At 40.9% G+C, this 22,726-nt stretch overlaps 6 protein-coding genes across 6 annotated transcripts; 3 read left to right on the top strand and 3 right to left on the bottom strand.

Annotated features, from left to right (window-relative positions):
* Nucleotides 1-429: 429 nt before the first annotated feature.
* Nucleotides 430-2,466, top strand: LOC117791403 (soluble guanylate cyclase 89Db). Its single transcript, XM_034631142.1, has one exon. The coding sequence runs from the start codon at nucleotides 430-432 to the stop codon at nucleotides 2,434-2,436; it is 2,007 nt and encodes a 668-aa protein (XP_034487033.1). The 3' UTR covers nucleotides 2,437-2,466.
* A 240-nt stretch (nucleotides 2,467-2,706) lies between these two features.
* On the top strand, nucleotides 2,707-3,458 carry LOC117791478 (dihydrofolate reductase). Its single transcript, XM_034631255.1, has 2 exons — nucleotides 2,707-2,893; nucleotides 2,953-3,458. Exons 1-2 carry the CDS (start codon nucleotides 2,814-2,816, stop codon nucleotides 3,425-3,427), a joined length of 555 nt encoding a protein of 184 aa, XP_034487146.1. The 5' UTR covers nucleotides 2,707-2,813; the 3' UTR covers nucleotides 3,428-3,458.
* Nucleotides 3,414-4,027, bottom strand: LOC117791479 (succinate dehydrogenase assembly factor 3, mitochondrial). Its single transcript, XM_034631256.1, has 3 exons — nucleotides 3,874-4,027; nucleotides 3,703-3,812; nucleotides 3,414-3,640 (listed from the first exon to the last, which is right to left on the bottom strand). The coding sequence occupies exons 1-3, from the start codon at nucleotides 3,953-3,955 to the stop codon at nucleotides 3,443-3,445; spliced, it is 390 nt and encodes a 129-aa protein (XP_034487147.1). The 5' UTR covers nucleotides 3,956-4,027; the 3' UTR covers nucleotides 3,414-3,442.
* Nucleotides 4,028-4,548: 521 nt separating this feature from the next.
* On the top strand, nucleotides 4,549-17,709 carry LOC117792617 (titin). The gene is made up of 7 exons (XM_034632821.1): nucleotides 4,549-5,037; nucleotides 5,157-5,357; nucleotides 5,436-5,482; nucleotides 5,880-7,642; nucleotides 7,700-7,789; nucleotides 8,183-8,578; nucleotides 8,641-17,709. The coding sequence occupies exons 1-7, from the start codon at nucleotides 4,870-4,872 to the stop codon at nucleotides 17,628-17,630; spliced, it is 11,655 nt and encodes a 3,884-aa protein (XP_034488712.1). The 5' UTR covers nucleotides 4,549-4,869; the 3' UTR covers nucleotides 17,631-17,709.
* A 429-nt stretch (nucleotides 17,710-18,138) lies between these two features.
* On the bottom strand, nucleotides 18,139-21,213 carry LOC117792922 (glycerophosphodiester phosphodiesterase 1). The gene is made up of 6 exons (XM_034633251.1): nucleotides 20,978-21,213; nucleotides 20,578-20,894; nucleotides 20,316-20,488; nucleotides 19,642-19,846; nucleotides 19,266-19,441; nucleotides 18,139-19,105 (listed from the first exon to the last, which is right to left on the bottom strand). Exons 2-6 carry the CDS (start codon nucleotides 20,881-20,883, stop codon nucleotides 18,952-18,954), a joined length of 1,014 nt encoding a protein of 337 aa, XP_034489142.1. The 5' UTR covers nucleotides 20,884-20,894; nucleotides 20,978-21,213; the 3' UTR covers nucleotides 18,139-18,951.
* Nucleotides 21,214-21,339: 126 nt separating this feature from the next.
* On the bottom strand, nucleotides 21,340-22,402 carry LOC117790463 (trypsin-4). The gene is made up of 4 exons (XM_034629917.1): nucleotides 21,796-22,402; nucleotides 21,689-21,729; nucleotides 21,550-21,621; nucleotides 21,340-21,486 (listed from the first exon to the last, which is right to left on the bottom strand). The coding sequence occupies exons 1-4, from the start codon at nucleotides 22,383-22,385 to the stop codon at nucleotides 21,407-21,409; spliced, it is 783 nt and encodes a 260-aa protein (XP_034485808.1). The 5' UTR covers nucleotides 22,386-22,402; the 3' UTR covers nucleotides 21,340-21,406.
* Nucleotides 22,403-22,726: the final 324 nt, after the last annotated feature.

Here is a 22,726-nt window from a genome sequence, read left to right as displayed (position 1 = left end):
ATTTTATGATAAACATCAACAAGTATATTTTGTTATTAATAACTTATATTTAAAAAACTGAAAGTATAAATCGTAAATTAAAATAAAATAAAATAAGGTTCTTTGCTACAGAAAAGGATAGTAATAGTGCTGCGAAATTCTTAAGTTTCTTATCTCTATCAAAACCCAATTTACGTCTTTGTCACGCAATGACCTTTGACAATCCCTGACAAATTGACTTAAGTTCTTTGCCAAAGTTATTTAACTCCTGTGAATAATGGAAAAACTTTGTAATATGCTACCCTAATTATGTGCTTGCCAACTTTGCCTCGTTACAGGTAAACTTGCCGTAAGCAATTTGGACCCGCTGACCACCCTCCAATCCCTCGCACTACCCCAAGGGAACCACGTAAATTACCTGTCGACGATTGACCAACCACAGGCTTCATCATGTACGGCATGCTATATGAGAGCGTGCAGCATTATGTACAGGAGGAGTACGGCATGGAGACATGGAGGAAGATTTGCCAGATAGTTGACTGTAAGCACACTAGCTTCAAAACGCATCAGATATATCCGGATAAATTGATGCCGGATATTGCAGCTGCGTTGTCCGCCTGTACGGGAGAGTCCTTTGACTTTTGCATGAACTTTTTTGGCAAATGTTTCGTGCGATTCTTTAGTAATTTCGGTTATGACAAGATGATACGCTCGACGGGTCGCTACTTCTGCGACTTTCTGCAGTCCATTGATAATATTCACCTGCAAATGAGATTCACATATCCAAAGATGAAGTCGCCCAGTATGCAGCTGACTAACATGGATGATGATGGAGCTGTTATACTGTATAGAAGCGGACGCACAGGCATGTCCAAATACCTTATAGGACAAATGACGGAGGTAGCAAGGGAGTTCTATGGCTTAAAGGTATCCGCCTATGTTATTGAGAGTCAAAATGATATTTGTGGCGGAACCGCGGGACCAATTAAGATTACTGAAGGCCCATTAACTGTCATTGTTAAATACCGTTTGGATTTTGATAATCGCGATTATATGGCCAAGCGTGTTAACATTGTGGCTCATCCATCGCAACTGAAAATGCCATCAGTGGATCTGAATGTGTTCCTCGAGCTGTTTCCCTTCACGGTTGTTCTTAATCATGATATGAAAATAACGCTGGCGGGCGAGAAGATTATTGAGACGTGGATACTGCACAATCCTGGTGTGAATCCCAAGAGCTTTATTGGCACCCATGTCATGGATGCCTTCAAATGCCGGCGACCAAAAGACACAAAAATCGAATGGGAAACCATTCTACAAATGAGAACAGTTCTTTTCGAGTTTGAGCTTATACGCACTGGACACAATCGAGCTGCCTACGATGCGGCACTTAATATGGACTATGGCAACTACGAAGATGAAGACAGTTTGAACGAGGCCCAGACCATGGCAGTGGCAAAGGCCCACGAGTTTGAAAAGGAGCATGAGAACGATATTGAAGAAGCAGCAGCGACGAAGGAGGAAATCGATCCTGCCACTGGACAGCGTCGACAGTCAGTTGGACTAAGATCCATTTTACTAAAAGGGCAAATGTTTTATATTAAGGATGTTGACTCGTTGATATTTTTATGTAGTCCTTTGATAGAGAATCTCGATGAGCTGCATGGCATTGGCTTGTATCTAAATGATCTCAATCCCCATGGCCTGAGTCGTGAACTTGTCATGGCGGGCTGGCAACACTGCTCCAAGCTGGAGATGCTGTTTGAAAAAGAGGAGCAACGCTCTGATGAGTTGGAAAAGTCTTTAGAGTTGGCCGACTCCTGGAAGCGTCAAGGAGACGAGCTTTTATACTCCATGATACCACGTCCGATTGCAGAGCGTATGAGAATGAGTCAAGAACATGTCTGTCAGAGCTTTGAGGAAGTCTCCGTCATTTTCATTGAGGCAATGAATATCTGCGACAGTGGCTCAAACAACATACAGGAAGCCATGCAGGCAGTTAACACTCTTAACAAGGTTTTCTCTGCACTGGACGAGGAGATCATATCCCCCTTTGTCTACAAGGTAGAAACTGTGGGCATGGTCTACATGGCAGTGTCTGGAGCTCCAGATATCAATCCTTTGCATGCGGAACACGCCTGCGATCTTGCCCTGCGTGTGGTCAAGAAGCTAAAAGCTCACAATCTACCAGATGTGGCTATTCGTGTGGGCATCAACTCTGGTCCAGTGGTGGCAGGAGTTGTTGGTCTAAAGGTGCCTCGGTACTGTCTATTTGGAGACACTGTAAACACGGCTTCACGAATGGAGAGCAGCTGCGATCCCTGGAAGATTCAATTGTCCAACTACACGGCATTGAAGGTGCGTGAGGTAGGCTACAAAGTGGAGCCGAGAGGATTTGTGAAAGTCAAGGGCAAAGGGGATATGGAGACCTATTGGCTGATGAAGGGACCAGAATAAAATTATACCTTTTAGTTACATGTACTATTATTATCACATATTTAAACATATTTATAAAATAAGTCATGAAATAAAAGTAGAACTTAACGGCAACTCACAATGTTTGTACTTACTAATATTATTAACACTAAAATTAGTTTAAATAAGTGCTGGAAATACATTGACTTTATTAATTTTTGAATACTAGAAATGTACGATAATTGATAGACCGATTACAGATCACAGATAATCGTTTGAACGTGTCAACAAAAGTAGGCCGATAACAAGTCTGTTGTTGTTCACTTTGAATAATTACTATTTGAATGTATTTTCTGATACGAGGTGATATAAACAGATAAGCTAGAGATAAATCGACGCAGTTGCAATTGTATCACAAGATGCTGAGGTATAGTTTAATCGTTGCTGTTTGCGAAAGCTTTGGCATTGGCTTCAAGGGCGATCTGCCTTGGCATATCAAGTAAGTTAATAAATCACGCTACTTTGGAGTAATATTAAAATTATTTTTGCAAACTTCAGATCGGAGCTTAAGTATTTTAGCAGTACCACAAAGCGAGTCTGTGATCCTGCGAAGCGTAATGTCGCTATTATGGGCCGTAAGACCTATTTCGGTATTCCTGCCAGTAAGCGTCCACTGCCCGAGCGTCTAAATATCGTGCTAAGCACGACATTGACTCCCGAAGATTTGCCGGCAGATGTATTGCTTTGCAATAATCTGGAAGCAGCAATGCAGAAGATGGAAAGCAAGGAGTATCGTGACCAGATCGAGAACGTCTGGATTGTAGGCGGCAGTGGTGTCTATGCTGAGGCAATGGATTCACCGCGTTGCCATCGCTTGTACTTAACCAAAGTGCAAGGTCAGTTCGAGTGTGACACCTTCTTTCCCAAAATACCGCAAGGCTTCCGGGAGGTGCCACTCGAGGGCGACACGCCACAGGGTGTACAGGAGGAGAACGGCATTAAGTACGAGTACAAGATTCTAGAAAAACAATAAACAAGAAGCAATACTTTATTTGTCACTGCCACGCACATCGTCTGTTGTTATCGTATCTCCATGGAGTCCCTTGGCGGCCAACATAAGCTCGTACAGCTGCACCACTTGGTCATCCTTAAGCATTTCCACTGCCTCTGCATCCAGCTGCTCGCCAAGTTCACCTTTCGGCTTGCCGCGCAGTCCCACCTGCTCTGTGATCGTGGAGGCGTAGCGCTGAGATGATGAGAGAAGCACGATAGTGAGAATATTTGTTGATACGCTTACGTAAAACTTACAGCCCATTCCGTCATGAAAAGCTGTGCCTCCATTGGATTGCATTTTAAATGACGTCTGAATTCATCGCGCACGTAGTTATCGCCTAAAACGCGAAGTTCCGTTGGCAGACCTAGAATATTCAAATGTTTTAAGTTAAATATTTAGTTTGCTTGTTTGGCTGTTGTTCTTACCTCGATGTAGTCTTAATATGGTTTTATACAGTAGCCGCACACGCTGTGGATGGCTCAGTTGGTTCATTATTATTTTCGACATTGAATTTCCTAAATATTTACACTAACGTAAACAGTTTCATATAGAAATAATTATTTTAAAATATAAAATCCCAACAGACTGCCGCCGGGTAGAGTTGTTCATATAATATTAACATATCGATATGCCGATAGATATTTTTGGAAATGATAAAGTTTTAGAATTAAATTATACCATTTTTACCACCGACTTGTGGCGAACTTTCATCCTTTATGAAAGTGATCACCTTTATTTTGTCTAAGATCTAATTAAAAATGCTCATCAAGTTATAAATTTATTGCTAAATGAACTACAATAAAGTTCACATTTGAATGCTCGCCGAAACCAGTGCACCCAGGGCTGGGCACTCACACTAACAGCTATCGATATTTATGGTAGTCGTATGCGTTTTTGATATTGGAAAAAACAAAAATTTAAGGTTGTTAAGTAAATTAAAGCGAATTAAAAAATATTGGACTTATAATAAACAATAAATAAAGAGTTTAAATTTATTAAACGTTAAAGTGAATTGCAAGCCACAGTAATTAATCGAGTGGGCAGCACTAGAAATAACATAAGTTGACTGCGTTTGAATTTAACTGCATTTTTCATTGAGTTGGCATGTCTCAGCCGCGCGTCCCTTGCAAAAAGAATTCCTGTACAGAAAACCGGGCTGATTGTGGCAAAAACATTTAATAAAGCTATAAAATCAATTTAAAAAACTTGAATAATGGTGAATAATTGTGTGCAGTTACAATAGTTATAGTATTTTACTACGCAACTAGTGTTTCGTTAGAGCTTGGGTATATTTTCGCTGGCGGCTTCCTTTTTTCTACATCAAGCGAAAGTTGCAGCCGCCGCCAACGCTCACACCGCCCACAATCTTAATTTTTTCTCAACTGCATTGTACAATTGTTGCGATATAACGCCAATGTATAATGTCGCTGGATGGCGCGCACTTGAATTTTGTAAATGCCTCTGGCGTATCGGAGGAACATGCAGCCAAGGGACGTGAATTCATAGTGGGTTCCAAATTAAGCTGTGATTTGGTGGTGCCCGAAGCCGAACGCGTTCACTGTGAAATAAAATGCGATGCATTTGGCAGGGTGAGTAGTGTGTGTGTGTGTCTGTTACAGAAATGCGCGCGTCTTCTGCGTATATCGATTTGCCCTTTAACATAATAACAATGCAAATATTGAAATTTTCGCGCGCTCATTAAATATAGGTAACCATTTACAATCTATCCGACAATAAGCCCATACTGCTGAACGACCAGGTTGTGCATTCCAAGCGTCCACTGCTCCACGGTGCACGCATTAAAATTCTGAATGAAGTATACACCTGGCAATTTCCTAAATCCGATGAGCTAGGAACACCTGATCGAATACCACCCGAGCAAGCGGCAAACTCATCTCCATCCTTAAAAGTGAGTACAATTAACTACTTGGTACAGTTATGGATACTAATGCCACGGACGTTCTCTTTTTGTATGTATATCTTTTAGGTACACCGACAACGTCGTCAATTTGACAATCGCCTCACTGTGCACAAGTAAGTAGCTGTTTGCCAGATAGTCGCACAGGGAAATTGTGTGAATGGGAAGACAACCCCTAAAAATGCTGCCATATGCTCAAAGTCAAGAAAGTCAAGAAAATCAAGCCATTGAAGATCTCTCCTTACACATTTATAAAATCTAAAATTTTAATGCTTTTTTCCAATAACAAAATTAAAAATTATAAATAAAAAATGTTATTACAGATAAATCTTTATTTATTTAAAATAAGCTTTTAATTTCTTTATATTAAATTTTTATTTCTTGAAATAATAATATGTGAATATTTAGTTTAAATGTATTTACATCGTAAAAATTTTAAATTCCATTATTAAAATACTCACATAGTTTTACTATTTTGAGATAATGTTTTTATTGACATTTTAATGATTGCAGCTTTCGGTATTCGATCAATTCGGACGATGAGGGTAATACATCTATTGAATCCAGGGAACTGGATACCTCTACAAGCAGCAACACTGCTGAGACGTCTGCTACAGCAGAGCCAGATCGGAGTATTACGCCACCCTGCAAAGATGCTGACGAGACAATGCCCAAAGTAGATCTGCTGGAAGCGACACAGAATAAGGAAAACACCAGCACTCTGGGCAATAAGTTGATGTTGCAGCTGTGTGCCCGTTCTGACGTTGTAATCACCTCATTTTCACCGCGTGAAACAGGTGTTAAAATTGAAAAGTCCTTTACGTGTGTAATGAAGCCAACCACGGGCATGGGTATGTCATCAACGGCGACGACACCGAAGAGCGTCTATAACACACCCAAGAGCGTGCTCTCTGAGCTGAACGATGAAAGCTGCAGTCGTGATCTGATGGATTTCAGCACGCCGTCCACATCCCAAAAGTCTTTAGCTGGCAAACGACCAACTTCCATGTATTTAGTTGATCTGACAACACCACAGAGGCTACGACCCCAACTAAGCGTTACTCCAAAACAAACTCCAGGCAGTGCTGGGATCATAAGCGCCAACTCCACAGCTGGATCATCTGATGCATCTGTCATTGTTATAGACATAACCAATTCGTCAACGCCATCAACAACGCCAGCTAAAAAACAACAACGTACGATTTTAAACACGCCCAAGGATCAGCTGCTGGCGGAAGGTTCAACGCCCAAGCGTACGCCGCAGTCCCTGATGAAAAGAGCACTTCTGACCAGCGCCAAGAAGCAAATATCAGCAAACACCCGAACTCCGACCACGCCTCTGGAATCGACCAATCGACAGTCGCTCCTCGATGCACGACGCCAATGCCTAACAGCCCCGCGTCGGCTGCCTTTCCATCCCCATCCACAGTGGCGTACGCCAGGGCGACGACAAGCACCAGCTATCGCTGTCACAGCACCTCAGACATCTCCACGTAAACGCCAATCGGTGTCATTGAGCAGTCCGCGGGATAATAAAATTTCTAAGATGCGCAAAACGCTGGCAGCGAATGCAAAGATCAGTCCAAATGTTGGCATGAGCAACAAGTTGGTGGCCAAAGCACGTCGTGCTCTTAACTCGCCCAAACAAGAATCACCCAAAGCATGTCGGACACCTTACTCACCTAAACATGAGACACCCAATCGGATTGGATCACCGAAAGAATCTTCAACACCAGATAGAGCAGATTTGTCTAAAGCTGAGCTGAGTCTAACGTTTACCATTGATGATGAGCAAAGTGCGACAGGTCCAGCATTGGAGGCATTGATAAACGAGGAAGACGAAGCAAATGCGAGTGAAAAACCGTTCCTAGAAAGTGTGAATGCAATAGAATCGAAACTAAATGAAAGCAGCGCAAAGGATTCTACTAAAGCAAGTCCTAAGGATGTCGAAACATGCGAGGAAAGCAGCAAGGATGTTGGTAATTCAAATGAAGAATGCGATGAGGATACTTTAAACAAAACTTATGATTTAAATGTGTCTTCAACAAAGTCGAACTTGGAATCGTCAACAGCAGACGTTGAACAATTGTTAAATTCTAAGGTTGCCGATGAGTCCCTAGATATCGACACGAATACTGCAGCTGATGAAGAGAATAGTTCGAGCAATGACAAATCATCGATTCAGCTAGAAAAATCCGATCAAAACTTGGCAACAGTTGACATTATTGATGATAGTATCTGCGAGGAGGTACCCACAACCTCGACACATCAGCAAGGTGAGTTATACCGACTGTTTGCAATTGATTTGTATCTACAATGTATTAAACTTGCAGATATGGCCACTATAACAGATGTACACCTAGCTGAGGATACCATTTGCGAAGAGGTTCCAGCAAATAAAGAAGACACATCAATTCCTAATGGTAAGTGTCTTAAATTTAGTTGACTTTAATCAGGATATATTGCCTCAATTGATAAAAGTATTTATTAGCGGTGGCACCCCTGTATTTGACAATTTTATTATTAATGGGATTTCTAACTAATCCCTTTTTGTGCAATCAAACTATTATTAAGGTGGTTTAGATAAATGGTTTATTCGCTCTTGGGGGCTTATCGGCATTGTTTTCTTTTCAAATATTAATTGTTAGGCTACACAGTTGTGCCCGAAATCTAAATCAGTTTCGGGGATTCCAATATTGATAAATATAAATGATCGTTTGAAAAAAGATGGTTAAAACCGCAAAAGTCAAAAGAAAAAGTAACTTGAAATAATTTTTGAAGTTGGCAATTAAATTCAAAATATTTTTTTTTTGTAGCTAATGCTGATTGTGAAGATCAGGATGAGGAGGAGGCTGTGGCACCACCGGGTGAAACCCCCATACCAAGACGATCCTCACGACGTATTTCGATTACACAAGATGCAGTCAGTTTGACGCCAAGACGCAGCGTACGGCGTGCATCTATTGATGCGAAGAATAAGCTGGAGCAATGCATAAAGCCAACTCGCCGGGCATCCTGCTCCGCTGTTGTAGAAAGCCAACCTAATACCGCAGTTCTCGCGACGCCCAAGCGTAAACGACGCCTTACGGAGGAGTTGTCAACACCGACGCGTAAGTCACAACGTTTGTTGTGCAATACTCCAAAGAGAGCATTGCAAGTGGATGAATCAGTTGGTGACATGGGCGTCATCATTGAGGAGGATGCTCTGAGCGGTAAGCATACAATTTAATTCAAGAGAGACGCATATCAAATTAAATTGTCTTTTTTTCCACAGCTGACAAATTCTTAACGGTGACAGATGAGGATTACGGCGCCGAATTACCAATTAAGGATACCGACGAGCCTGACAAAATCGACTATCAAGGCATGCGAGAGTTGCTGAAAACTCCAAAGAGTTGTAGCACGCCACATTTCAAAGGTCTGCGCGAAATGGTTCGCACACCCAAGGTTCATCCGTCGCCTATGCTGGGCAACATTGAGGAGCTGCTGGAGACACCGTCAAGTGATGCATCAACACCCAAGCGATCTGTAACCGTGAGCCGTGTTACATTGGAACTGTCTAAATCTGATGTCACCACCGATGCTCAAGACTTGTACTTCAAGACGCCTCGCGGTAAAAATCTAATGGTTCCAAATGACCCAGCCAGCGCAGTGTTAAAGTCGATGGATAAATCGCTGGCAACAACCACGGAATATGACCTAAATGCTACCAATGCCACGCTGCCTTTGGACAAAATATTTGATGATGTACTTGCTGCGGAGGCGACGGATCCAGCAATCACTGTCGAAGATTCAGAAAACGAGATCAATGTGACTGCAATTAGTACGGCAGCTGTTTCTGAGCTCGATCCCTTGTCCACATCTGCTACACAACCTACAGAAACCAGTGACACAGTTCGATCCGAGGTGCTTATGAACATGTGCTATGCTGACACTTCCCATAAAGATCCCTTGACGAGCACTGCATTCAAAAAGGGAAGTGAGTTGGATCTACATCGAGATGCACTAAACGATGAGAGTTATGCAGAGGGACCCAAATCTCCGGGCTTATGCGACGTAAGCGGCATTCAAATGCTGGATCGAACTACAGATTCCATGTTCTCGGAACCATTGGTTGTCACTGGCGTGGACTCTTGTGATGTGACATTGGAGGAAACAAAGCCAACAGGAATGGTTAATAAAACAAGCAAAAACGACGTACTGGAGGAAGGTTCAGATACTGATTCCATGGTTGGTTTATCGGAACCCTTAATTCTTAGCGACGATGAGGCTGATGTGGAAGAAGTGGAATTGGACAGTCAAGAACCGATTAAGAAATCCAATTCAAACGACTCCAGCATTTCAGAATATAAAAACAAAGAAGAAGACAAAAATCGAGAAGATGCCGCTCAAACGTCGTCTGTTATCGAAAGTGACTTAAATGAAGAGGAAACGATTGATCTTACAGAAGATAAAAATAATCTGGAATCTACTCTTAATACAGAAGCAATAGCTGATAACACATCATGTAGTGAAATAGAATCACAGCTTGAAAGTGAAATTGCTATTGACCTGGGATCTTCTTGTTCAGAATCTTCAGCACAGACAGAAGTAACAAGAACATCAATGATTTACGGAGCTGATTCAAGTCAAACAAATGTATTATCTGAAACTGAAACAAGACCCACCGATGAGTCATTAATCAGAGTTTCAAGTAATATTCTAGACAAAGATACAACTGAAGGCGACTCCGTAATTGAATTAGATGCTTCAAATACAGATACGATATGCCTTGATGACGAGAGTGTTACAAATAAATCAACAGCTTCGGTTATTGCAGACGACAAAAACGAAGATAAAGAAATAACAGTAGCTACCGAAGAATTGCCGGATCAAGTCAATGCGATTCAATCAGAAGAGGAAGAGGTGCAAGATGCAACAAGTGTTGAAATGTCTGCTAAACAATCAACAGAACATTTTCAAGCTACAAACAAGGATGAAGATCAACTTGAAGTGCCAGGACCAAAACATGATGAGACGGACATTGAAATAAATACTGCGAATGATGTTCACGCTACAAAGTTATTATTGAATGACACGAAACAAGATAATGAAAAGTCGGATAAAATTCAAATAGATGAGAAAGTTTTATCAAAAGATGATGTGGCTGAAGATATTCATGTTGCAGAAAATACGGAAACTCAAGTTGTCACAACAAATACTGAGGAGTCAGAGATAGACATGCAGTCTTCAGATGTAGCCGAAACTAAAGCAGAAGATACTTCACCAGAAATACCAGTGGAAAATGAATCGTTAATTGATGGCAACACTTCAGTGCAGGAAAACGTTGCGATTTCCGCTGATTTAACATCAATTCAAAACGAATCTGTGCAGAGTATCAAATCAATGGACGAAGGCCTAGAAATAAAAGCCGAGTCTGAAACGAAGACATCAGAAAATGGAGAAGCAACAATTGAGAAATCCCAGGTCGTAGATGAAACGGAAAATGTATCTGAAGTTGCGGTTAACTCTGAAGCGTCTAAGGAAGCCAATGATCTTTTACCGGAAGTTGTACCAATACCTTCTGAAGAATTGTCTTCAGAGAATAAAAAGGCTACAGCCGATGTTGAAGTTTCTAGCGAGTCATTGATTGAATCGAATGTTGAAGCTGAGATGGCCGAGGAACAAGTTGCAAGTCAGACTGAGATTGAAATTAACACTCAAGTCGATCGGGAAACCACGAACTCTGACGAGCCGTTTGTTGAAATTAATGCATCAGTTGTAGCTGGAACTCAAGACGAACAGGAACAACCCGATAAACAACTTTATCAAAATTTATCAACTTCTTCTGAAAAACAGTCAATCGAGCCTGATGATGAAATCAAATCTGCTAATCTAGAGGCCACAAATATAGATGATTCATTGGTTGAACTGAATGCAGATAACACAGAAAATAGACTTGAAACAGCTGCTCAAACTTTGCCAACATCTCCTGATGTCCCGTCAAATCAAGATAAGATTGAAGATGAAACGGAAGACGATTTGGGATCTGCGAATGCTGATAAGTCTTCGATAGAAATGGAGGCATCAGTTGTAGCTGAATCTAAAAATGATGAAGAACAACTTGACATACCAGCTGCTCAAACTTTATCAAAATCTGCTGAAGTCCCGTCAATTAAAGATTTGATTGAAGATGAAACTGAAGCCGATTTAGGACTTACAAATGCGGATGAGTCTTTGGTTGAAATAGAAACCTCAACGGTAGCTGAACATGAAGAGAAACATCACGATGAAGAAGCTGCTGAAACTTTATCAACTACGTCTGAATTTCCGTCAAATCAAGACAAGATTGAAGATAAAACTGAAGCGGATTCGGAATCTACAAGTGCTGATGAGTCTTTGGTGAAAATGAATGCACCACCTGCATTTGAAACAGAGAAAGAGGAGGCTCGTCTTGATGAAGCTGCTGAAACCTTATCAACATCTGATGTCACATCAAATCTAAATAATATTGAAAATGAAACTGAAGCCGATTTGGCATCCACGAATGCTGATGAGTCTTTGGTTGAAATGAAAGCAACAGTTGTAGCTGCATCTAAAAATGATGAGGAGCATCTTGATAAACCCGCTGCTGAAACCTTATCAACATCTGCTGTAGTCACATCAAATCAACAAAATATGGAACATAAAACTCAAACAGATGTGGAGTCCAAGCTAGGAGCAACCGATAAGACAGAGGAACAAGCTGCCGATATTTTATCAACGTCTGCTCAACCAGAAATCGACGACAAGACTTTAGATGAGGGTGTAATTGACCTGGATGCTGAAACTGACAAGGAAGATAAAAAACTAGAGGAAGCAGCTGCTGAAACTTTATCAAGTCAGGACAAAATGGAAGCTAAGGTGGAATCCAAGCTACAGACAACAAGTGTATCAAATACAGAGAAGACAGAGGAACAAGCTACCGACATTTTATCAACACCGGCTGAAGAATGTTTAGTTGAGGCTTCAGCTCAACCCGTTATCGACTACAAGACTTTAGATGATGGAGTAATTAATCTAGATACAGAAAGTGATAAAGAAGGGGAACAACTTGAGGAAGCAGCTGCTGAAACATTATCAACATTTACTGAAGTCCCGTCAAGTCAGGATGAAATGGAAGCTGAGGTGGAATCCAAGCTACAGATAATAGATGTGCCAAAAACAGAGAATACAGAGGAACAAACCGCCGACATTCTATCAACATCTGCCGAAAAATGCTCAGTTAAGGCTTCAACTCAACCAGATATCGACTCCAAGACTTTAGACGAGTCTGTTATTGATCTAGTCGCAGAAACTGTTAAGGAAGAAGAACAACTCGATGAACGTCTTTCCGAAATTATATTAAAATCTGAAAAATCAATAGAATCAAATGATAAAAGTAAAGCTCAAACCGATGTAAAAGTCACGAATGAAAATGATTCACTGGTTGAACTGGATGCATCAAGTGATAAGAAAGACCAACATCAGAATGCTGCTGAAATTCCGTCAACATATTCAGCAAAATCGTCGAGCGAGGCACTTGATAAATGCAAAGCTCAAGCTGAAGTGGATACTATAAATGTGGTCGACTCACTGGTTAAAATGGATGTATTAGTTGAAGCTGAAAATGAGAAAATAAATGACGAGCTTGATGTTCCCCAAACTCTATTCAAAACAGCTGAAAACGTGTCAGAAAACAAAGCTCAAGTCGATCTGAAATCTACGACTACGAATAATTCGTTGATTGTACAAACTGCATCAGGAGTTGCCGAAGCTAATAAGATCCTGGATGAGTTCGATAAAAGAGATTGTGCACCTACATCTGCCGATATATCGGCAATTAATATTAAGAGCCCTAAAGCTAATGATGTTGAACCCGCAGACAAAAATAGTTCTTTAATAACTGATACGAAAGAAATTCCAATGGATGAGAATGAAGTGAAAAATGCTGAACAACACAATGATTCAAAGGATGCTTCAGATGTCATGGAACCACCAGCTCAAAGTCAAGAGCCTGAAAGCGTCAAGGAGTCTGATTTAAATGCTTCAATAGTCAATAATGAAGATCTTTACGAACAAGACGTGGTTTCAGAACCTTTAATGACAGAAGTAGTAAAAACAACATCTGAAAATGAGACTGTGCTGAATGAGGAATCGTCAAGCGAAGTTGTGCAAGAAAAAACATTACAAATTGAAGAAGTTGAAGCTACAACATCAAACATAGTTGAATCAGTGATTGAGCAACAAACTCCAAGTGAATCTACGACTTTTGAAGAAGTATTAGTTCGTGCTGAAGGCGAAATTGGATCTGAAAGCAAAAAACCCGCTTCCTATGAAGCTGTTCAAAAAGATAAAGAGTCTCCCGAAGTGTCAAGGCAAATTGAAGGTAGTGAAGCAGTAATTCGACTTCAATCTGTTGAAGATAATATTAAAGATGAAAATTTGGCGTTGAATACAGATAGTCAACAGGCAGCGAGCGTAAATAAACTGGAAACAAGCAAAGAAGCGCAGCAAGTGGATAGTCACGATAAAAGTGATCAGACGGAGGCACCGAGAACACCAGAAGAAAACACTAAATCGACACAAATTGTGGAACCGTCAATACAAATAATTGAGAGTGAGGTTGAAGATGAAAATCCAGAGAAGAAAAGCCAGGAGGATGCAGAACAAAACTCGTCAAAGCACGTCGAAATTCAGAATGCAACTGATAAAAAGGAGGTACCGGCAGAATCCATAAAAACTGAAGATATGGTGGTTGATCTAATTACTTCTGATGAAGAATCTTCGTCACATGCGTCCGACAAAGCGTGCTTGGAAAAAATCGACAAAGTTGAAAGCAGCACTACGAATATAACTAAAGATCAAACATCAGCTGACAAAATAGACTCAGAAAGCGATTCGAAAGCAATCGTCGAAGAAAATAATATAAAGTCAGAGTGTCCTGAATCTGAAAAGGAAACTAAAGCTGAACAATCCTCAGTGAAATCAATTGATGAATTACCAAAGAAAGGACGTGGTCGCAAGCCATCCACACTAGATAACCTTGACACTGAATTTAGTGAGATGAAACCAACAAAACGTACTACCAGAAAAGCTAGTGTCGCCCTGGAGGTAAAGGAAACTCATATACAAATTAAAGAAGAAAAGCTTAATAATGAGAGAGTGCAATTGGAAGTTGAAGAAAAACAGAATTTGGATAAGCCTAAAGTAAGTAGACGTAAATCTATGCACGAAGTTGTTGAAGCTAAAGAGGAGAAAGAAATTGAAGAGAAAATAGTGCCAGCTGAAATATGCTCTGAAAAACCGAAACGTCGTGGTCGAAAACCTACGGCGGAAGTTGTCGAAATTGAAGTGCATGCGGAAGAAAAACTGGAGCTGCCAATTGACTTGGATAAGCCAAAACAACAAGCACAAAAACCAATAGCAGAAGAAGAGAAAAGGGAAGAAACCATCGATTTAGATAAGCCAAAGCGTCGAGTTCGAAAACCTGCGGGAAAAGTTGTTGAAACTGAAGAAAATGTGGAAAAGACAGTCGAACTGGAGAAACCGAAACGACGCGGACGAAAACCGTCGGCGGAAGTTGTTGAAACTGAAGTGCATGTGGATGAGCATTCCAAACAAATAGATGACTCGGATAAATCAAAACGACGAGGACGAGGAAAACATGCGGCAGAAATCGTAGAAACTGAAGCGCATGTTAATGAGACTAAGGAAGAAACAATTGAATTGGATAGGCCAAAGCGACGTGTACAAGGACATGTCGAATCTCCAACCCATGTCGAAGAAGAAATGGACAAAGCAGTCGACCTGGAGAAACCGAAACGACGCGGACGAAATCCGTCGGCGGAAGTTGTCGAAACTGAAGAAAAATTAAGACAAATAGACGAATCGGATAAGCCAAAGCGACGTTTACGAAAACCATCAGCAGAAGTTGTTGTTGAGGAGAAAAGGGAAGAAACGGTCGAGCCAAAGCGACGTGCAAGAAAGCCATCCGCTGATGTTGCCAAAACTGAAGAGCATGCTGAAAAGAATATTGAAGAGACAGCCGACCAAGATAAGCCTAAGCGACGTGGACAGAAATCCTCCGCCGATGTTCCGCTTGCAGAGCCCCAAGATGACTCTGAGCTCACAACGCACACCACGGAAGTTGTCGAGGAATTTAAGGAAAAGCCAAAACTTCGTAATCGAAAAGCATCAGAGAGCGGACAGACGTCCAAGGAACACTTGGCGGTAATTGATGAAGCAGGTGAGCCGGAACAAAAGAAGCCTAGACTGGAAGAAACAGTTAAGTTTGATGCGGCTCATAATGTCAGACGGCGTGGTCGCAAACAGTCTGTATCTGCGGAGATTACACAAAAGCAGGAACCGTTGGCAGAGTCCGAGTCTGCGGAGGCCTTACAGAAGGAGGAACTACCACAGGAGGTTGTTGATGCATCAGCTTGTGGCGAAAAGGTCTCAACTCGTCGAGGACGCAAGGCAACCATTGATGAAGAAGCACCAATTATTGTTGAAGCGTCAGCTTCTCGCGAAAAGGTCTCAACTCGTCGAGGACGCAAAGCAACCATTGATGAAGAAGCACCAATTATTGTTGAAGCGTCGGGCTCTCGCGAAAAGGTCTCAACACGTCGAGGACGCAAGGCAACCGTTGATGAAGAAGCACCAATTATTGTTGAAGCGTCAGCTTCTCGCGAAAAGGTCTCAACTCGTCGAGGACGCAAGGCAACCATAGATGAAGAAGCACCAACGGCACAACCTGCTGAAACAGCTGAGCATAAGCCCAACCAACGCGCACGAAAGGAATCGGCTGATGTGGTACATGCTGAATCTGAACCACTCGAGGCAACCGACAAATCAACGCGACGCGCCCGAAAGCCTAGCGCAGATGTTGCCGCAGAAACGGAGCCGCCAGCCGAGAAGAGGAACACTCGACGTGTTCGTAAGCCATCGGCAAATATAGAAATAACCGTAGAGGAAGCACCGCAACCTAAGAAGACGACGGCTCGCAGGGGACGTAAAGCATCTGCGTCAACACCAGCTGATGAGACGGAGAAGCAATTTGATGTACAGACTCTACCTACACATCCTATCGATGCTGCGACTGTTGCCAGCGTTATGATTTCGCCGAAGCCTCAGGTACACAGCTCAGAGGATGAGTTAACGCCGCGACGTCGTGAGGGACGCAATTTGCCACGCAAGAACTATGACGAAACATCAGATGAAGACAAACTAGGTTCATCGTCGCGCAAAGCGCGTAAACCCGCTGCCAACAAAGCAGCAGCGACACCAACAGCCAAACCGGCAGAAACCGAAACATTACCACTACCAAAACCATCAACTCCGGTGCCAACAAAACAAAAGCCATCAGTGGAGGTCGCAGTGGAGGCGGTAGTGGAGCCAGTGGTTGCGCCAAGTACTCCTGTTGTTACAATAGCACTGCCGGATCCGACGAGCTCACAGAAACGCGAAGGACGCAATATGCCTCGCAAAAACTATAATGAAACATCTGATGATGAGAAGCCGTCGACATCGCGTGGACGGCGTGTTCGTCAGCCTACGATTAAGGCCCTTGAGCTTCTGGTAGACACAGCGGCACGGCCGTTGACGCCCAAACGTCGGGCGGGAAAGGCAAAGGCGGCTGAAAGTACAGACGATCATTCCGAAGAGCCACCAGAAAAAAAGATTACAGTAGAAGAATCAATTCCTGTTCCTGCCAAAGCACGTGGAGCCACACGTCGTAAGGCTCATGAAGTCGATGACGTCACAGAAGCTGAACCCGCTGCCCCGACGCCCGTTAAACGTGGTGCACGTAGCCGCAAGGAGAGTGCCAACAGTCAAGCCGATGAGCCCGATGTAGAAGTGGAGCAGAAGCCGCCAGCAAAGCGCAATGCCCGTGGTGCCAACACACGTAAAGCCAAAATAGTAGCAGATGAAGTGACTGACGAGCAGCCGGCAAGCAAAAAACCGCGAGGCGGAGCACGTGCTAAGACGCCAGTTGTTGTTGAGGTGGAGAAAGTCCATGAAGACGAGGAGCCAAAGGAGGTGCCGGCCACCAAGCGAGCGACACCAGCACGTGGACGTGCCGCACGCGCAGTTAAGGTCGCTGATGAATCGGAGACCGTTCAGGTGACGGCGCCGCCATCGCGCACCGGACGTGGTCGTAAGGTGCACTTTGAGACGACCGAGGAAGGGGTAACAGCAACAAAGGAAGATCAACCCGCTGCTGCCGAGGCGCCCAAACGTGCCACACGCTCTCGCCGAAAATAAGCATTTTTGATTACACTTATTTACTAATTTTTATTTGACACTTACAATTTATATTTTAAGCTTAAATCTTTTTGTTTATTGTTTATGCCTCCTGTGTACAAAAAATGTTTACAGAACGGTAATATAGCTATGTGTTGTTAATTTTAAGTTTAAAAACAAATCAAGAAAGTATCGTTATACGGATAAGAATAAAAAAAAAGACACGCTCAAGAAATACAAAAAAAATACTTTCTACTTAATTTAGACATATAAAAATAAAATATACACAATGCATATGATTACACATATATATATATATAAAAAAAACACATAGCATACCTTATAAGGACTCTAATGAAATTTCTAACTAATAAAGAAAATTTAAAAAATGAAAAGATAAAGTTGTTTATAACTCAAAATACAGATCCCCGGATATTTGGTATATATGAATAATATGGATATATATAGTACATATATATTATAATGATAAACCAAATGAGACCAAATGAATGTTAAGCTAACAATTGACTCTGGATTGCCTTTAATAATCGTTTATTTTATTACTCTTTTAAATTTGTCATGCATATACATTAAAAATCAGTTGCATATTTATAAAATAGTTTTGCTTTTTGGTATAATCGTATAACTAATGTTCGTTTTTACTCTTGTGTTATCCCACTTTCACAAGCATATGCAATTCTATCGATTCTAAATAACAGGGGAACTACAAAATGTTGGTATAACTGAGTACATTTTTGGGTATAAAAGCTGCCTAAATTAATTATTCTTTATGTATATTTTAGTACATTTTAGTACATATAAATAGAACAACCTTAGCATATAAGGTTTGAGAACATATTGTGGCAGCGTTTCATGAAATTTGTGCCGGGTTGAGAAAGCATATGAAGTACATACAAATATGTTGTATAAAAAAAATGAAAACATGTAAGTAACAACAAAGTGAACAATAAATTCTACATATAAAAAATGATTAAGGACGAATGAGGATTGTGTTACGCAAAATAACTATCAGCACCAGCTCCTCTTATAATAGTAATAATAAATAGCATCTACGTCAAATAAAGCACAATAATCTTAGCATAAAAAAATAAATAAGTTCCAAGTTCACTGGGTAATACTATTTTCAAGTATGTATAAAATAATAGAATATACACATATCAAATGTGTAAAGAGGTGCACAATAAAATAAACAATTCAAACAAATTGTGCATAAAAGCTACCTATATAAATGTAAATGCAAGTGATTTGTGATTTGTGTGTTTGCGCGCACTGTTTGAATATTGTGTTTGGTTTTTGTTCTTGTTTTTTTTTTGCTCGTGCTTTAGGCTTTCATCAAGAGATGCGGCTCGGAACGCAATGAGTCCGTGAGGTATTGCGTTTTCATTGTTTTCTGAAAATAGCGTTTCTCGTTGGGCGAATTTACCATGTACACAATTGGACGCACGCCCACATTGCGCCACAGATCGCCGATGTGCCTGCAATAGCAAGAAAAGAATTGGAGCATTACAAAATAATTACACATATATAAATATCAGGGGTGCTACAGAAACCGAAACTAACCGAAAATCTTAAAAAAAAAAAATTTTCTGGCACCCCCGCATATGAAAATATAGAGATTTATATAAAAATACTCACAAATTAAACTCTTCTTTGTTTAGAAAAACAACACTAATGCCAATTACAGGAGCAATAATATTGCGAAGGATTGCACCATAAATGGAGGTAATCAGTGTTGAGGATTTGAGTATGGACAGCGATAGATAACTCTCATGCCACAGGCCGCACATTATTTCGGGTCTCAGTTTGCGCAGCTGTCAAAGATAACAAATACAATTATCAGCTTTTATCAGATAGTGTTTATAGGTATGTTTATATATAAATCTGTGATGTAATTAAGTGTCTGCTTAAAGAGTGACAAAGCAAAGATTATAAGGTAATATAAGGTAAGGTATAAGTTTTCAAAATTAATCCTTTAAAAAAAAAAGCCACACTTTATGCACTTTTCACCAACCTGATAAATGGCCAGTGGCGATCGACTAATGACAATGGTTCGCTGTGTAAATGTTTCATTTGCATTCATAAACTTCTGCAACTGATCGATCATAACGGCACTGGTATCCTGCAGATGGAGAAACAAAGTGGGAGTTGTGCTCTGTTCGTCTAGGAAATCGGCAAGTTGTTTGAGTGTGGACACTGATTCGGCTTCAAATTGTGCGCTTCAAATATAATGAAAGTATTATATTATATTGAAGGCTGTATTACTTAAAATTTTTATCACGATAAATACATTAATTTTTGTTCTCTGTTTTGGTAATAATTAATATTTAAAAAATCACGAAAAAGGGGGGAAAAATATATGGTAATGCAATCCGAAATTTTTTTTAATTTTAAAAAATTTATAGATGAAAAACTTGAGCATACATTTTATTAGTTATCTTTTTTAATTATCTTTTTCGGTCTCAGTATAAAAGACTTAATTTAATTTTTTTAATTCAATTATAGATATTGATGAATAATATTTAGAATTATCAAATTAAAAACGTGATCTATTAAACGGTTATTATTTAAAAATTTAAATAAAATTTATAATTTATAAAAACTTTTTTTTTTAAATAATTAATAAAAATTATATTGTATGTTTTGTATTTTTTTAATTCATTGAAGTTATCAATGTTGTCAACTTACCCCATTGGATGGTGATCCGTGATATTAAGTTGCTGCAGTTCGTGCAGGGTGTGATGGGAAAGGTTTCCATTTAAACTGGCACGCTCGACGGTCAGACGATTGGCAATGACAATCTCATTGCAGGCTGTTATGCCGGCATCCAGTAGGACATTACGATAGCCACGTGCTAGGCACTGAATAATAATAATAAAGAGGGATGTTATTGATTTTTGACTGTCTCACTGTTTGTGGCAATAGCAACCACCGATTGCTGACGTCACACCTTTTTGAGAGCTGCCTTTGAGTTCTCGGGGGCATCGTAGCCGGCACCACGATTCGCAATGGGCCAGTAATTGGGCCAATCGTCTGGCGTATTGAGGAGACTGAGCAAACGCTTCTCGTTTGGGCTGCGTTGAAGCTTGACGAATTTGGATGCCACACAAATGATGAGCAGCGTCAGTGTGCACCATGGTATTGCGAGGTTGCAGAAAAACCACAGCACATTGAAGCAAAAGAATATGAGGCTCACTGAACAACAGAATAGCTTATAGATCATTTTCAGGCACAGCCAGAACCAGCGCCACCACATTCACCAAAAGACTGTTTGTTGGATGCAGATTGAAATTGTTGTTGTTGGTTTATTTATAAACATCTATTTTGTTAGTTGGCTTATTTGCATTTACCCCAATAAGAATGCGCGCCGACGACCACCGCCCGTTGCCACTCCCACAAATGCTTTGCTGCCTTGCTTACAGTGGTCGGTATTTTTTTCGTGTTTGTATTTTATTGTCTAACCCAATTGTTTGCAACAAAATACACTTATTTGCCTGTGATAATTGCAGCAGAAAGTCCGAAAAAAAAACCGTCACTTAATCCAATTGCAGCCGAAACGAAGTGTGTGTAAATTTTCCAATAAGAAGTCTGATTAGCGATGAGAACATGCTATTTAGCTAAGCAAACTATCGATAACAATATTCCACTGCATTGTGGCGCGAAAAATTTGAAAGTGAGTAGAAAAATCTTACTGACAGAAAAACAATTTTCATTGACTTTAACGTGCAATATTATTTGTTTATTATCATTAACTAGCAGTTAAGATGAATCATATTATTTTATAATTTTGTGAGCAAGCGTACCCAACGTCTAATGGATGGATGCGATAAGCGGGTATAAACACCAGGATAATATGGATCTGCAAGCAACAAAGTGAAAATATTTAACAGTTTCAAAAGAGCTTAACTTTTTGTGAACCCACCTGCACAGCCAACGCCCCAGGATACGATGCCAATCAATCTTCCTTGTACGGTAAGTGGACCACCGCTGTCGCCTTTAGAAAATAAAAATTTTAATTTATCAACAACATTTGAAATACTGTTTAAACAATGATGACTCACCCTGGCAAGCGTCTGTGTTACGTGCGGCAGCACAGAACATGCTAACAACAGGCAGTTAGATATTAATTAAGTATTTTCGAATGATACAAGTATCTTGCTTTACTTACGCCTCACTGACACCGCCGTGAAAACTCAAATCGTTCTGACATTTCTGCTGATTAACAGTCATAACTGTCGTGTACTTGAGCACTGAAGATAGCATTGGCTCGGTGCTGCTCATGTGTCCCCAGCCGGAAACAATAGCGGATATATTCTCTTGTATAGCTTCGCCAGCCTCTGGCAATTTAATGGGCGCCACATTGGGATCCAAGGTCAAAGCTCCGGCTTGAGTGCGTAGCAGTGCCACATCAAAGTTCATGTCGGTTGTATCGTAAGAGGGATGCTTATAGATCGTCCGGACCGTCATTATACTTCCACCGCTCGACCGCTTCACGCTCCCCAGTCGCAGAGTGAACTCATGGGGCTGTCTCTCATGGCCATCCACGCAATGGGCGGCGGTTATTGCCCAACTGCCGTCGAGCACTGAAGCACCGCAGATGTGGACGGTCAGGCGGCGCAGGGACAGCTGGTAGGGAAACTCTCCCTCACGAGCCTCCCGACCATTGACGATTCGACCGTCTGGGCGACGCTTGACAGCCGCCTTGCCGCTGATCCAGAAAAGGGAGAAGATCAGAGGAACGAGAAAAATGCTCTGCATGATGCCGTTGACTCTTCGAAACTAAACGAAAGCTGTTAATCATCGTCGAAGTTTTGGTTGGCAGAAAATTAGAGTTGAGTTGCACTTTGAGCGTCTTCATTATCAATTCTTTCCGTTATCAGTTCTTGTACTTCATTTCAGCAGAAGTCAATTGGTGACTATAATTAACAATTGTTAGTGGGTGTGTTGTTTTGATTTTTGCTGATTTTCATATTGTTTACAGGCGATGATAATGCACAATGAACTTGAGTAATTGTCAGGGGAATTTGAAAATCCAATTACATTTTGCAATCAAAAAATTGATGTAAGCAATAAAAATAAATCCCCATTTAATACTTTTT

This window comes from Drosophila innubila (assembly GCF_004354385.1).
Source record: "Drosophila innubila isolate TH190305 chromosome 3R unlocalized genomic scaffold, UK_Dinn_1.0 2_E_3R, whole genome shotgun sequence".
In the NCBI taxonomy this organism is placed as follows: domain Eukaryota; kingdom Metazoa; phylum Arthropoda; class Insecta; order Diptera; family Drosophilidae; genus Drosophila; species Drosophila innubila.
This window is presented reverse-complemented; position numbering and strand designations above follow the sequence as displayed.